Source organism: Acomys russatus, chromosome 30 (genome assembly GCF_903995435.1).
Source record: "Acomys russatus chromosome 30, mAcoRus1.1, whole genome shotgun sequence".
Classification (NCBI taxonomy): Eukaryota; Metazoa; Chordata; class Mammalia; order Rodentia; family Muridae; genus Acomys; species Acomys russatus.
The window spans coordinates 627,697-643,766 of NC_067166.1; the positions used below are offsets into that span (position 1 = coordinate 627,697).

The 16,070-nt window shown below is 42.2% G+C and overlaps 1 protein-coding gene across 1 annotated transcript in view; it reads left to right on the top strand.

Annotated features, from left to right (window-relative positions):
- Znf131 (zinc finger protein 131) overlaps positions 1–12,731 on the top strand; it is a 28,101-nt gene extending 15,370 nt beyond the window's left edge. The window contains 4 exon segments of the mRNA XM_051172248.1: positions 1,573–1,930; positions 2,033–2,255; positions 9,201–9,331; positions 10,891–12,731. Coding sequence (XP_051028205.1) covers positions 1,573–1,930; positions 2,033–2,255; positions 9,201–9,331; positions 10,891–11,571 — 1,393 coding nt within the window. The 3' untranslated portion in view covers positions 11,572–12,731.
- The last annotated feature ends 3,339 nt before the right edge of the window (positions 12,732–16,070 follow it).

The following is a 16,070-nucleotide window of genomic DNA, read 5'->3' on the forward strand; positions in this document are numbered from 1 at the left end:
GACAGATTGGGCAGGCAAATCTTTTGGTGCTACAATAACAAAACATTAAATATGTAAGTAGTGGGCTAAACAGTTTAATAAGGAAAATTTAGTTTTGGCTAAATTTACTACTTAGAGGAACAATTGATAAGTATGTATTTATTTTGCTGCCATAGGTACAGTGTTCCTTTTAACATTTACAGGAAAGGAATTATTTCTGGAATACAGTGTAAATTTTGAATTATACTGAGTAGACACTAGGGCCTTATTTTCCATTGTTGGAATGTCATCTTGCTTATTTAAAACTTAATAGAAAGCTGTAGTTGCCATGTGGAGTTTTCCTTCTTCCTCTTGACGTGTAATTGTATGTATGGCACCTATATGCTCATCTTGATCACAGAGTTAGGTTTTTTTGTTGGTGCTGTTTGTATGTTTGTTTGGATTTTGTTTTTTATGTTTTGAGACAGAGTCTTCCTTTGTGGGTCTGGCTGTCCTAAAACTCACGTGTAAACCAGCCGGCCATAAACTCAGAAATCTGCCTGCCTCTGCCCCCTGAGTGCTGGAATTAGAGACGTGTGCCCCCACGCCTGGCCAGAGTTTGAATGCAAGCAGCTATGTGCAGCAGTGTAGCCAGGACAAGCTTGTCTCTCGCCCCAGAGGCTTGATGACTAGTTGGCCTGGGTCTGGTGGTCATCACTTGAGTCGTTGCTGTGAATGGGTTGCTGTGGCAGTTAGTCTTTCATGCTTGCTTCTCATTTAGTATTGTTGCTTTCTACATGAGGATAACAGATCTGTGCCCTGGCTTGTTTCAGGCTTGGTTTGCAGTGCATACCCTGGACATTTGATGCCCTCTCATCACAATACTGTATCTTAGGATTTCGTGCAGTTATAAAACAAAGACTAGCAGTTGAGGGGCAGGGATTGGGGGCCTGAGGCTAAGACTTTTCCATGTTTTCTGGAAATTGAAGAATTTTAGGTCTCACATTTTAGTTTATGATCATTTAGTTATTATTATTTATAAATGGTATGAGTTTAAAGGTGGAAGCTTATTTTCTTTTTCTTTTTTTTTTTTTTTCTTCTTTTTTCTTTTCTTTTTCTTTTTTGGTTTTTCAAGACAGGGTTTCTCTGTGTAACAGCTCTGGCTGCCTAGAACTTGCGTTGTAGACCATGCTAGCCTAGGACTCACAGAGATCCGCCTGCCTCTCAAGTGCTGGGATTAGCTTATTTTCTAGTGTACATAGCAGATAGATATTCCAGCACTACTACTCTAAAAAGGTGTCTCTTCTCCATTGAGTTACTCTGGATGTTTTGTTTTTCCCTAGAAGTTAGTTTATATTATAAGTGTTGTTCTGTTTTTGGACCTTGTTCTGTTCTGTTAACCTTCATATATCTATACTTAGACCAATGTCATTGTTTTAATTGTTAGAACTTTTAGGAAATCTTAAAATTGATTACTATAGGCTGCCCAATTTGTTTTCTGCCTTCCATATAAATTTAATTTATTGATTTTTTTTTCAAAGAAATCTATGATTTTAATGATATTTTTATTTGATTTTATAGATTTTTTAAAAATCCATACTTTGTATATTTCAGAAACAAAGAAAACTCAGCTCCATTAGAGGAAAATACCACAGGAAAAAATGAGGCAAAAAAAAGAAAGATTGCAGAAACTTCGAATGTTATCACTGAATCATTGCCATCTGCAGAGTCAGAACCTGTGTAGATCGAGGTGGAGATTGCTGAAGGCACAATTGAAGTAGAAGATGAAAACATCGAGACATTGGAGGACGTGGCTTCTGCCAGGCAGTCTATAAAGTACATTCAGAGCGCAGGGTCCTCCGATGAGTCTGCGCTCGCACTGTTGGCGGACATTACCAGCAAGTACCGTCAAGGTGATAGCAAAGGACAGATTAGCGAAGATGACTGTGCATCTGACCCCATAAGCAAACAGGTAGAAGGTATTGAAATTGTGGAACTTCAGCTGTCACATGTGAAGGACTTGTTCCATTGTGAGAAATGTAACCGTTCGTTTAAATTGTTTTACCATTTTAAGGAACACATGAAATCACACTCCACTGAGAGTTTCAAGTGTGAAATATGCAATAAAAGGTATCTTCGAGAGAGTGCGTGGAAGCAACACCTGAACTGTTACCACCTTGAAGAAGGTGGAGTGAGCAAGAAGCAAAGAACTGGGAAAAAAATCCACATATGCCAGTACTGTGAGAAACAGTTTGACCACTTTGGACACTTTAAAGAACACCTCCGAAAACATACAGGTAATTAGCAAATACTTTGTTTCAAGCATAACTTTTTTTCTACATTCACTTGAAGTCTCCCCGTGTTTTCTGATGAGCAGGCGCATACGTACTCACTTCTTGAAATATTTGATGTTTTAAATACAAATCAGTATCAACCTTAAAAATGATTGTCACTTTTATGTCTTGCCCTTTTTATATTCTTTAAAGAAGTATGTAGTTTATTTGTTAAGTACTACAAATGATTAAATTCTAATTGTAATGTGACTTTATTCTTCTATTTTGGCTTCCCACGTTAATGTTACACAGATAACAAATATATTTTCCCTTTGTGAAAGAGATCATACATTAAATTACCTTTTGGGAGAATGTGCTGTATTCTGTGGGTGTTGAGTATGCTTATGGGTGTGTGTATACCTTGTATGCACATGCGTGTGTGCAAGCTAGAGATGATGGGTCTTTCCTCAATATTTCTTTTCAACTTTATTTTTGGAAGCAGTTTCAGTGAACTTAAAGTTAATCAATTGAGCGAAGCTGGCTAGTCAGGGAGCTTCGAGGGTCTGCCCCTACTCCCTCCCTCGCCAGATGCTGGGGTTATGCACTTACACCACCTTCCTGGCTTCTTACGTGGTGTCTGAGGATACAAACTCACATCTTGTCTGTGCAGCAGGCACTTAACTTCCATTAGGAATAATATATTTTGACCCAGAAATAAGATAGTCATCTATGTCTGTCTCCCTCCAACTCTCTTAATGGCAAATGTTTCTGGACTAGTGGACAGCCAAGGTGGGTAAGGAATAGATACTCTTTGTTCCAAGAGCTACCCACTCTTTCTGGTTTTTTTCGAGACAGTTTCTCTGTGTATCCTCGGCTGCCCTGGACTCACTTTATAGAGCAGGCTGGCCTCGAACTCACAGCAACCTGCCTGCTTCTGCCTCCCAAGTGCTGGGATTACAGGTGTCCTGATAATTGCCGGTTTGACAAACACGTGGGTCACTATATTGAGGCCCCTTTCTTTGCATTGAGGATAGTGGCACCTGTCCCACAGATGAGACAAATAAGAAAAGGGTGGAAGCTCTCTAACAACTTAATAGTTCACGGTCTTAAAAAGCAGTCACTTAGCTATTTCTAGATTTCACCAGGCTCATTAAGCTTAGTGTTTAATAGGCATAGCTCCAGTGGCATGCAGTGAATTCCTACTCAGGAGACCTCTTACTTTGTAGACTAGGCTGGCCTCAAACTCCCAGCAATCCACCTGCCTCTGCCTCCCCAAGTGCTGGGATTAAAGGCATGCGCCACCACACCCGGCTCCAGTAGATTTCTTAAAAGCAGCTACTAGCTCTCTGGAACACTATTCAGCATACAAAACACCTAACAATTACCGCTGGGTTGGGGTGGCCAGCAGGTCAGCGGGAGTGTTGGCCTCGAGCCTTCAGGTATATTCTCTGCATTATCAAGGAACCATAAGCACACACATGTAAAGAAAGCATGAGCAAGCAGTGCATGGATTTATACCATTTGGTTTTAGACTCTGGTTAGTTGATTGATTGGTTTTCCGGACAGGATTTCTCTATGTAGTCTTGGCTGTCCTAGAATTCACTCTGTAGACCAGGCTGCCTTTGAACTTGGATCTCCCTGCCTCTTCTTCTTGAGTGCTGGATTAAAGGTGTGTGCCACCATGCTCAGCTAAGTCAGTCAGTTTCTCTCTCTCCCCCCTCCCCCTCTCCTTCTCCACCCCCTTTCTCTTTCTCTCCCCCCCTCTCCCTCTCTCCCCTCTTTCTCTCTCTCCCCGCCCCCCTCTCTGGCAAATTCTCATCAGCCTCCCAAGTGCTAGGATCGTAAGCATGTGCTGTAATGCTCTGCTTACACTTTTTTAAATGAACCACTTAGTATGTCTTAGTTTTCTTTTACTGTGGCTGCTAAACCATGACACTAAAACTGCTATTTTAGTGTGTGGGTATGTCATTGTAGCTCTGAGCAAACATAGAGTTTTTGTTAGAGCTTGCAAGTGTGATGTTGTAAGCATCCTTGTACATTTATCATTGTAAGATGCACATGTAATATACTTTAAAATTTCACTGAAAGGATTTGTCTTTTTAAGTTTTTAATTAATTTTATTGTATGTGCATTGGTGTTTTGCCTGCTTGTGTACCTGTGTAAGGTGTCAGATCTTGGAGTTACAGATAGTTGTGAGCTGCCATGTGGGTGCTGGAAATTAAACCCAGGTCCTCTGGAAGAGCAGTTGGCATTCTTAATTGTTCAGGCATCTCTCCAGCCACATGCAATATACTTTTAAGGCTTCTTACTTACTGCAGGTATTGTGTGTGTGTACTTGCTACCACATAAGTGTGGAAGTCAGAGAACAGTTTGTAGGAGTTGGTTCCTTCTACTGTTTAGGCTCCAGGAATTGAAGTCAAGTTTATGAGTCTTAGCAGCAAGTTCTGAGCTTTCTTCCTGGCCGATGTCATTTATTTTTTAAGAAAAGAATTGCCAGGTTAGAGAAACCTTGATAAATACGAAATTTTTTATTTCTTCCCTCCCTACCTTTCTTCCTCCCTCCCTCCTCTATACCTGTGTCTGTGTGTCTGTGTCTCTGACTCTGTGTTCTTTTTGTTTTGTTTTGTTTTGTTTTTCCATAGCTGAGGACCGAACCCAAGGCCTTGGTGCTTGCTAGGCAAGCGCTCTACCGCTGAGCTAAATCCCCAGCCCCCCCCTTTTTTTTTTCCTGACTCTGTATGTGTGTAGCATATGTATGTGTCTGTGGAGGTGTGTGTAAGAGAGAGGAAGGGGGAGGAGAGAAGAGAGAGCAAGTGCATACGTGTCTGTAATGGCCAGAGGTAGACTTCAGGTGTCTTTTACCACCTTATTTTTTTTGGATTTTGTTTTTCAAAACAGGGTTTCTCTGTGTAGCCTTGGCTGTCCTGGACTTGGAACTCACACGGATCCCCCTGCCTCTGCCTACCGAGTGCTGGGATTAAAGGCCCCACCACACCCAACTCTCCACATTTTTTGAGACTCTCGCTGACCCTGAAGCTTGCTCGATGGGCATCTGGCTCCAGGAAGCTACCTGTGCCTGCCCTACTGCCCCATCACTTCCAGGGCTGCAGTTACGGCTGTGCTACCACAACTGGGTTCTTAAGTGAATGCTGGGGGTCCAAACTCGGGTCATCTTGCTTACCGGCTGGAACTCTACTGAGCCATTCCTGAGCTCCTCACGTCGCCTTTTCAAAAGGCTGTAACAATCTATGCTTACAGATTGGCAGTGAAAACGTATGCACTAATAAAATGTAACTTTTTTTTTTAAGCCTATTTCTCAGCACTTCTTGAAGTAAAAAGAGTTCTCATATTGACATTAGTTCTAGATAGTTAGGTATTGCCTATTTTTTCCTCATGTGGAAACTGTACAAAGCTGTGTTTCATTGTGAGAAGAGTGTGTGACTTGGGAACTAATGTCAGTTTACTTAAGTCTTCTGGTCATGTCCAGAACCTCCTCACTGGGGCAGTGACACCTCCAAAGTCGTGGGCCATCTCTGCGCTCACTACCCTGTCTTTGAACCCCTAACAGTTCTTGTTCTTCCACCTCCAAGCCTTTTCAGCTCTTCCATCCCTTTCAGTTTACTGCCATATTCCTGACTTCTGTCTTAACCAGAACCTTGTTATGTAAGCACAGAGGGAGCTTATCTGTATTTAAGAGGAGCCTCCATCTTGGAATCACTGCCGCTGTCTGCCCTCCCTTGTTAGTCAGCAGTGCTGGAGAAGACCCTGAGACGTCAACTGAGGCACCGGGTTGTGTGATTTCTGATTGCCTCTCCCAGATCCCTGCTGTGTATTCAGGACCCTTGCACCCACTGCAGCATTAGCGTAGCTCTTGTTGCCCACGTCTCCAGCAGCCTGCTCCATCTTCCAGAGCCACGTCTATCCCGTCTGTCCTTAGCCAGCTCCTCCTTTCCTGTCCCTCAGCCTTGTTCTGCCACACAAAGTCAAGAAATGATGACTCTTGTTGATTAGAGAGATCTCTTCCAGTCCTTCCCCCCCCCCCCCCCACCTTTCTTTTTTTAAAGAATGAGTTCTGTGGGCTGGAGAGATGGCTCCACTGTTAAGAGCACTTGTTGCTCTTCCTGAGATCCTGCGTCAGTTCCCAGCAGCTGCTGTATGGCAGCTTGTTACTCAAGTTCCAGTGGATTTGACACCCTCACACAGACATACACGCCGGCAAAACACCAGTGCACGTGAAATAAAAGTAAACACTGAAAAAAAGGTTTTAAAAAGGAGTGAGTATAGTTGGGCGGTGGTGGCGCACGCCTTTAATCCCAGCACATGGGAGGTAGAAGCAGGCAGATCTGTGTGAGTTCGAGGCCAGCCTGGTCTACATAGCAAGTCCAGGACAGCCAAGTCTACACAGAGAAACACTGTCTCGAAAAATAAAAACAAAAAGGAGTGAATCCATGTATCTGTTTCTGAAAACTGAACCTGGGCCCTGTGCATGCCAGATAAGCACTCTGCCATGGCGCCTCATCCGTACCCTACTTCCAGGCTTTGTTGAAAGATTCCGTGTTGATTTACTGTTGTGCTTCTCATTAGCTCCCTCAGCCTGGCTCCTGATCCTGTACCGCTGACTGCTCTAATTGTCTTGGTAGCGTTTGGCTACCTTTCTGTTTGTGCCATTGGCTTATCTGCTTGAGGTTTCACTAATGTCCACTCAAGATTTTGTAATTATGTAACACATCGAGAATTTTGATCCATCTTGGAAGTATTCATCGCCTTTGAAAATAACCCCTTCATCTATATATCAGTCTATTTTGTATTTAACTCCAGAATTGTCTTAGGCACCTCTACTCTGCTTTGAGTTCCTTTCAAAATTCATTTTTAACCTCTTGGGTTGTCTTTTTTTTTTTTTTTTTTTAAACAGATCATCATCATTACTATTATTAATATTTTGCCTACATGTAAGTCTGTGGTTGTGACTTTCCATGTGTTTGCTGGGAGTCCAATTTGGGTCCTCTGAAAGAACAGATACTGAACTATCTAACCTCTGACTTATTTTTTGAGACAGTTTGGTGTAGCCCAAGTGGCCTTGAGTTTAATAAATACATCGTCCAAGATGATCTTAAACTGCCTCTACCTTCCAGGCACCAAGATTGCAGGTGTGCACCATCACGTCCAGTTTATATGGTGCTAAGGGTTAGACCCAGGGCCTTGTGCTACTTTGCGGGGGGGGGGGGGGGGCAGGGGGGGGGACTAGATTCATGGTCTTTCCCAGCATACCCACTACAGACTTCATTTGAACTCTTGCACTCTTGGTCCCTGATGCTAGGTGGCAAGCTAAGCCAGAGATCTGAGGGTCGTAATTAGTTACTCGTTACTCATTTGCTGTGCAGTGCTGTCCTTCTGTGCCGAGCCTCTGACTGAAGCAAGCGTTCTGGTCCCTGCAGAGCTGTCTGCTTCACACTGCTGCAGCACCATCCATTCTCCCAGAGCTCTCTTTTTTAGCAGGTCTCTAGTTCTTTGCTTTTATTTTCACGAAAATGTTCCAAGCAGTTTATTTTGCCTCGTCTTTGTTTTTTATTTTTGTTTTGTTAGAGACAGTCTCACTGTGTAGCCCTGATTAGCCTGGAGCCTACAACCTCGGGCTCCCTGGTGCTAAGAGGAAAGGTATTCATCACCGTGCCCCAGTGCCTTTTTCTTTTTGAGTTTTGGTATTTCAAGACAGCGTTTTTCTGTGTTTCTTGGCTGTCCAAGACTCGCTTTGTACACCAGGCTGGCCTCGAACTCCGAGATCTGTGTGCCTCTGGAATTAAAACGCATATGCCACCATGCCTGGCTGTGTTTTACTTTTTGAGACAGGATCTTGGCTGTGTTGCTAAAATTTGCCTCAAATTAGAACTAACAACTCAGCCTCTCCTAATATTGAGAGGTTATGGATGTGTGCCTTTCTCTGTGTCTTTATTTATTTTTTTTTAATTGTCATCACTTAAATCATGGTCTGGTACATAGTAAGAGCAATATGTAAGTAAATAAATAAGTAAGATCCTTAGTGGAATTGTAGTTCTCTGTCTCCATAAAGCAGAGGTTGATCATGATTTTTATCTAAGGAAAAATTTCAGGTGTCGTGAAAACATGAGTTATCAGTTGTGCCCCCCTCTTAAGGATATGTTAATGCAGTCAGACATGTGGTTCATGCCTATAGCTGTATCACTTGGGAGGCTGAGGCATGAAGATTGTGAGTTTAATTTCCAGCCTGGATACTATTTACAAAAGGAAAGAAAAAGGAAAGCCTTATATTCTGGCCCATGCCTACAATCTCAGCACTGAAGAGGCAGAGGTACTCAGAAGACTGACCATTAGAGTTTGAAGTGCCGGACTGTGGTGGCGCACGCCTTTAATCCCAGCACTTGGGAGGCAGAGGCAGGCGGATCTTTGTGAGTTCGAGGCCAGCCTGGTCTACAAAGTGAGTCCAGGACAGTCAAGGCTACACAGAGAAACCCTGTATCGAAAAACCAAAAAGGAAAAAAAAAAAGAAATGTTTTTTTGAGGCCAGCCTAGTATGCACGGCAAGTCCTACTCTCTCTCTCTCTCTCTCTCTCTCTCTCTCTCTCTCTCTCTCTCTCTCTCATACACTCACACTCACACTCAAAAGAAAATGAATATGAGTTGGGTGTCAGGGTATATACACTTGTAGTCCCAGAACGCAGAGGCAGGTGGATCTTTGAGTTGGAGGCCAGCCTAATGTATATACCAAGTTACAGAATAGCCACAGCTACATAATAGACCCTGTCTCAAAAAATAAGACATTAAAGTTAAGCAAAAATATGCCTCAGTGGTAGGTCATCCTCCTGGCATGCGTGAAGCCTGTGGTTCAATCTCCAGGACTGCAAAAGGAAAAAAAATTAATAACCAAAAATGAGCTCATATTTGCCTTTACTGATATTTTCAACTTGTTGATGTATTTTTTTCTTCTTATAATAGGTGAAAAACCATTTGAATGTTCAAATTGTCACGAGCGGTTTGCTAGAAATAGCACTCTCAAATGTCACCTCACTGCATGCCAAACTGGAGTAGGGGCAAAAAAGGGAAGGAAGAAGCTTTACGAATGCCAGGTATGTGTGGGTTTATTTTCTTTTCACCAGAGGAACTTACTTGCAGTCAGAGTGCAGAGTAAATAGTCCTTCACTCGAGGGATTAACTAGAAGTTTTTGACTTGATAGTAGTGCAAAAGGCGTTATGTGTTGGTTAGAAACCACTCTTGGAATTCTGAAATCTGATCTATGCCTGCTTTAGCGATATCCAGTAGGAAGTTCTCCTGTGACACTGTGGCAGCCTCAGCTCCTACATAGCCATGCACTCAACAATAGTACACAGAGCCAAAGCAGAATTGTGAAATTCCTTGAACTTTGAGGGGCTTTTGGTTTTTTAAAACTTGTACAGCTCTTGAATGTGAACTTTGTAGATGGCAGTGTCCTGTCATCATGTCAAAGAGCTGGACGTGCCCTTAGCTCCTATACTGTTGGGTAGGTTAGGTGCAGTGGGTGCACGTCTAACAAAACATTGCAGTGATGTGTCAGCATCTCAAGCAAACTAGAGCTTCAGAAAGAGTTGGAAATAAAGAAAAAACTGTGTTTATTATGTAAGGGTTATTTGAATATTTTTTTTTGTTTGTTTTTTTATTCAAACCTAGATGAGTGATGATAAAAAAATTGCCCTGAGTAGTAGTGCAAACAGTAGTGCAGGCTTGCCTGCCTGCCTGCCTTCCTGCCTGCCTGCCTGCCTGCCTTCCTTCCTTCCTTCCTTCCTTCCTTCCTTCCTTTCTCTTAAAGGCAGTTTGTCATATCCCAGGCTGTCCTCAAGCTCACTTTGTAGCTAAAGATGACCTTGAACTATGATCTTGTGTCTCCCAAGTGCTTAGGCGTGCACCACCACACCTAGCTTTGGGGAATAATAGATTGGAGTGTTTGTTTACATTTATTTGCTTATTGGCTCTGTCTGTCTGTTCTGTCTGTCTGTGTAGGTTAGAGGACAATTTTCAGGAGTTTGTTCTCTGTTCATCACCTGGGGTCTAGGGATTGAACTCAGGCGCCCAGACTCAGTGCCTTTACTCACTGAACCGTCTCACCTGCCCACAGTTAGTCATTCTTAATCACAGGAACAGTCCTTGGCTTCTGGGAGAGGGGCAGGAAAGGTACAACTGTGTCTTTCATGATTAGATTATCTTTTTGTCCCAAGAATGGAGTGGGTCTAAATCTTGACACTGGATAAGCCATGATATTGTTACTTTATATTTCATATGTATCAGGGGGCATGCTGACATGGTCGCAGAATCTAGTAAGTTGTTAGGTGTATGGGCTGAAAGAGCAAATGAATTGATTTAACCAGTGTGGATGGTAGTGTTTTGGTATTTGTTTGTTTCTTTTCCAGTACTGAGGATTAAACACAGGACCTCTCATATACTAGGCAAACTCTCTTACCACTAAATTATACATTCAGACCTTAATGAGTGTCATTGTTGATGCTGAGGATTAGACTCAGTACAGTGCCTTCTGCATGCTAGGCAGATACTATTGAGCTAACCTCAACCCCTCAGTTTATTTTGTGGAAAATGAATGTATCTAAATTTACTTCAGTATGATTATAATTAACGCACTGTATTTGGTGATTTCAGGTCTGTAACAGTGTGTTTAACAGCTGGGACCAGTTCAAAGATCACTTGGTAATACACACTGGAGATAAGCCCAACCATTGTACTCTATGTGACTTGTGGTTTATGCAAGGAAATGAACTAAGGAGGCATCTTAGTGATGCTCACAATATCTCAGAGCGTATAGTAACTGAAGAAGTCCTTTCGGTGGAAACACATTTACAAACGGAGCCAGTGACGTCAATGACTATTATAGAGCAGGTTGGGAAGGTGCATGTGTTACCACTGCTTCAGGTCCAGGTGGACTCCGGGCAGGTAACTGTGGAGCAAGTCCATCCAGACGCGCTCCAGGACAGCCACATGCACCACTCGCATCTGAGCGAGCTTCCAGAGCAGGTCCAAGTGAGTTACCTAGAAGTGGGTCCCATCCAGACGGAAGAAGGAACTGAAGTGCATGTGGAAGAGCTTCATGTTGAGCGGGTAAATCAGTTGCCAGTCGAAGTACAAACAGAGCTTCTAGAAGCTGACTTGGATCACATGACCCCAGAAATCATGAGCCAAGAAGAGAGGGAGCCCAGCCATGCAGACGCTACTGAAGCTGCTGTGGAAGAACACGAAGATGCTGAGGGGCTAGAGACCAAAACAGAGTATTCCCAAGCTGTAAAAGGAGACGGCGACAGGACATCGATGCCAGTTTTAGAATGAAACAACAATTATATTTTTAAACTTACATTTGGGGTAAACTGATGGGCAGTGTGACCTTAAGCTATCAGATAACTGGACCAAAGTTAAACTATTTCCTGTTGTGCTGAACTGTTTCTAGTGGAAACAGGCTGATGTCCTTCCAGTTAATGCCACAGAGTGGGAATATTCCTCATAATGAGTGGAGCTTTGAGAAGTATATTTCTGGTAACTTAAATGAATTATATTCTTATTATATAGTTGGGTACGAATGCATCTATTTTCATTGTGGTAAGGGTCTCCATATTCTCCCCAGGTCATGTCCTTCCTTAAATATTTTGCATATTATAAAATCATTCTTAAAATCATTAGAATACATACCTTTGTATTCTAATGCATGTTAGGAAATTGAGTATGTAGGCAACACAAGGCTGCATGAGAGAAGTGCATTGTTACTGTGCAGTGAACAGTTGGGGGCTGGCTTTATTTTGAACAACGTTTTTGTCTATCCAGTGGTTACAGATACTGTCTCCACAACAGAAATGGTGGTGGCAGAATTTCTAGAATGTTAAAAAAAAAAAAAAAAAACAACCACCCTTGTGCCTTTCCAAAACCAACAATACTTCAGTAAAACGACTCTGGTTCTTTCAAAGTTTGTGTTTTTAAGAGCAGTGTAAACTGCTCTGGTACTGGTATTTTTGCTTATAATGGCAACTACCAATTCTTTTTCCTTTTAAGTTACATTAAATTTTTTTCATTAAGCGGCAGCTGAGGGGCCATTTTCAATTGGAAAACTGCATTTACATCTGTGGTAAACTTTATTTTGATGAGAAGTTGCACTAGTATTTTACCACCAGATGGAAAAAAAAATTAGATGAGCATCATTTTAAAATTAATGTATTTAAAATAAAGTACAGAGAAAAAGTATGTGTATAATATATCAGGCTTTGTTTTGAATGGAATCTTCCCCCCCCCCCCATCCTTACTGTAAAGATTTTGTGCTATAACTTTTAAAGCCATACAAATAAGAGTGCTAAACTGTGGACTTAAAAGTAGGTGTGTAAATATTTTTAATCAGTATTACTTGGAAAATAAAAATATAACAACCACATAAAATCAATATGCTATTTTCTTTACCTGTTAAATACTGGGAGATATTTACATTTTAAAGTAAACTTTAAAATTATGTGTTTATGGCTCTTTTTTTTAAATTATTATTTTATGTGTGTGGATGTTTTGCTTGTATGTATGTCTGTGCACCCTTACATGTTTGTTGCTCCCAAAAGCTAGAAAATTGTTGGAGCTGGAGCTAGAGATGGTTGTGAGCTGCCACATGGGTGCAGGGAACCAAACCTAGGTCCCCTGGAAGAGCAGCCAGTACCCTGCTGAGCCATCTCTCCAGCTTCCTTGTTCTTTTAATTATCAGTTTACTTGGGTGATGTTTCATGTATCTTTGTGACCATAGCAACAAGGCTCCTTAATGAATAAAGACACAAGATTGTTGTGGTGGTGTGCGCCTGTAATCCCAGCACTCAGGGAAGCAGAAGCAGTTGGATCTATGTGAGTTCGAGGCCAGCCTGGTCTAGAAAGTGAGTGCAGGACAACAACGGCTACACAGAGAAACCCTGTCTCAAAAAAAAAAAAAAGACGAGATTTTTTATTTATTTTATTTCTATAGTATTCTGCCCACATATGTGCCTGCACGCCAGAAGAAGACACCAGATCTCATTCTAGATGGCTATGAGCCACCATGTGGTTGCTGGGAATTGAACTCAGGACCTCTGGAAGAGCAGCCAGTGCTCTTAACGTCTGAGCCATCTCTAGCCCCAAGATTGTTAATACATACTGCCTAACCCAAGAATTAGCTAAAAAATGCAAAGACACGAGTTAACTTCTATTTTTTATTTTTGATCTTACTGGCATGACAAGTAGTAGTGGTTTTTTTTAGTAGTGTCTATTTTAAACAAATTACTTTTCAAAAGATCAGCTCAAGTAATACTTTTGGTAATCCTGGCATTAAGTGGTAACAAATCACAAAGTATACTGAAGAGGTATTTTATATCACTCAAGTTGTTAATATTAAGCTTGGGCTTACTAGTGCCGTCACTACACTGTGTGTCTTATATGTTGAATAAGCCAACAACAAATGAGGCTTAAATGTAAAATCCTCAATCAAGTGGATATTTTAATGTCTTTCTGCAATTTAGCATGAGTTGTCTGTTGGTGGCAACATGGTCATTAAGGAGTTCACCTGAAGCCTGGCTGTGGTGGCACACACCTGTAATCCCAGCACTTGGGAGGCAGAGGCAGGTGGATCGCTGTGAGTTCAAGGCCAGCCTAGTCGACAAAGTCCAGAACAGTCAAGGCTATGCAGAAACTCTGGGGGCGCTAGAGGGGGCCCCCACATCAGTCTCATAACTGATGTGGAAAGTGAGAGGTGAGCCCTGTGGTGATTACTTCTGGAGGAGGAGACCTAGGCAAAATGTATTTCGTGTGCAGTGTGCTGAACTGTGCTGTAACGCAACAAAGTTTGTCATAAAGAATTCAAGTGAGAATCAGTGCCAGACCAAACCTCTGCTCACCATCAGTTGATGAAGTCCTATAGTCAGAGGCCTAGGGTTGTGTTGCCCTAAAACCATAGATGAAGAGGCTATCATCACAAAGTCAGAATTTAAAGGACACCTTACACTGTACCCTGTAAACTTCTGCAGTCCCTCCTGCATGGTAAGCACAAAGGCAGTGTTTTCTCCTTGACCTTGTTTATTACCACCAGTAAGGTGTGACTTAGTGTTCCTACCAAAGTGTGTAACCTGGGAAAGAAATGTCTTATTGTAATGATAGCTGTCAGTCATGAGTCACCTAAGTATACATCTGCACCCCTCTATCCCAGCGACCTCTTAGATTAAATGAAAGGGAGCTAGTTACATTGTTCAAGTACTAACCTCTAAGAGACCCCTTTACTTCAGAGTAATTACTCATTTTCTTTCTGGAACCTTCTCCAGCTGTTGATGGAACTGGGAGTGGAAGAGATAAGAGATGAGTAAAGCTGCCAAGTTGCGTGCAGCAAAATCACCTCATTGCCTTGCTCCATAGCTATACCATCTAGTGGTGGCTGCCCCAATCTGTCAATCTCCATTTTACTGGCATTCCAAATTCTAAGAAAACTGCAGTTTATTACATGTTGCTCCCAAACATTATTGTGTATCCTCTAAATTTACATAACCCAGAATATCTGGTGGTTGCTAGAATACTTCAAATGTGTAAGATGACCATTAACTTAGAGAAAAATTATCTGAACTTTATGGCAACTGCCCTAAGAAGTCAAGGTTTCCTAGTTACTGACAAAAAGGGGTTGAACTGTCACAGATCACACAGACCACTCAGCGTGTGGTGTGCCTGCTCATGGTCACACTGTGCTGCTTTCCTCTGTATGCTTGTACCTGAGTTTCTTAAGGTGGCCTTTTGCTGAGGGGAAGAGAGAACAAGCCCATTGCCTTCCGATGCTCAGCAGACAGGCAGCGGCCTTGCAGATAACCAGAATCTTTTAAAACAGTGTGTTAGGCTCCATCCCCAGACTTGAGCATTCTGTTGGTCTGGAGTTAGTTCTGCGAATCTGCATTACTGAACAAGTTCCTGGTTGGCCCTCGGGTCACTTGGTGAACAACTGACGTAAGTGACTGAGGACACTGCCAGGAAGCAGTTGATTGGCCAGTGGAGTGAAGTGCATGTGTTGGGGAAGATGTTTTTTTCAGTACTGGGGATTGTAACCATATGCCCTTGCTCTCTTAAGTCATGACACGGAGACCTTTAATTTTATTATAAGATTTATGCACTATAGCTGGGCAGATACTGAGCTATTCTAACCGGACAATACTAGCCTGGCCTGTATCCCTCCACGTGGCCTGTTACCTGCTATCTTAGTCTGGCGACCTGCTTTTTTATCCGTGTTCTGATGTCAGCTGTCTCCTCCAATACCCTGTCACTGGGTTCAGACGTCCTGCCTTCCTCTCCTGTCCAGCTATTGGCCATTTAGCGCTTTAGTTTACAAAATACTAAGACAGGAGATGCATCATAGTAATTACAATATCAAAGTCCAGGCACAGAAATCAGCATTTGAATAATACAGAGACAGTCTTTACACAGTGTGTGACGACCTCACTCCATAGTCGAGGCCTTGACCATGCTACAGAAGTGCCATGGTGACTGAGCTGTGTCTGCAGCCCTGGAGTGACCCAAGAGGCTCACTATAGAGCAGCCATGTGCCACTATGGATTGTTGCTGGTAGCTTTTGATTGTAATGACAAGTCACAAACTTTTTCATCTGAGCTGTTTTTATGTTCTTGAAATGCAAGTGCCACCTAGACAGGAAATGCCAAGAGAGCAATAGACATTAAAAACTTAAAAAAAAAAAAAAAAAAAAGACTAGTAACAGTTGTTTCTGGGTAGTTTGCATGATGTAGACACAAAATGTTGACTCATATCTGTCAGGAACCTAAATTATCAGAACAGCTGACCGTTAACTC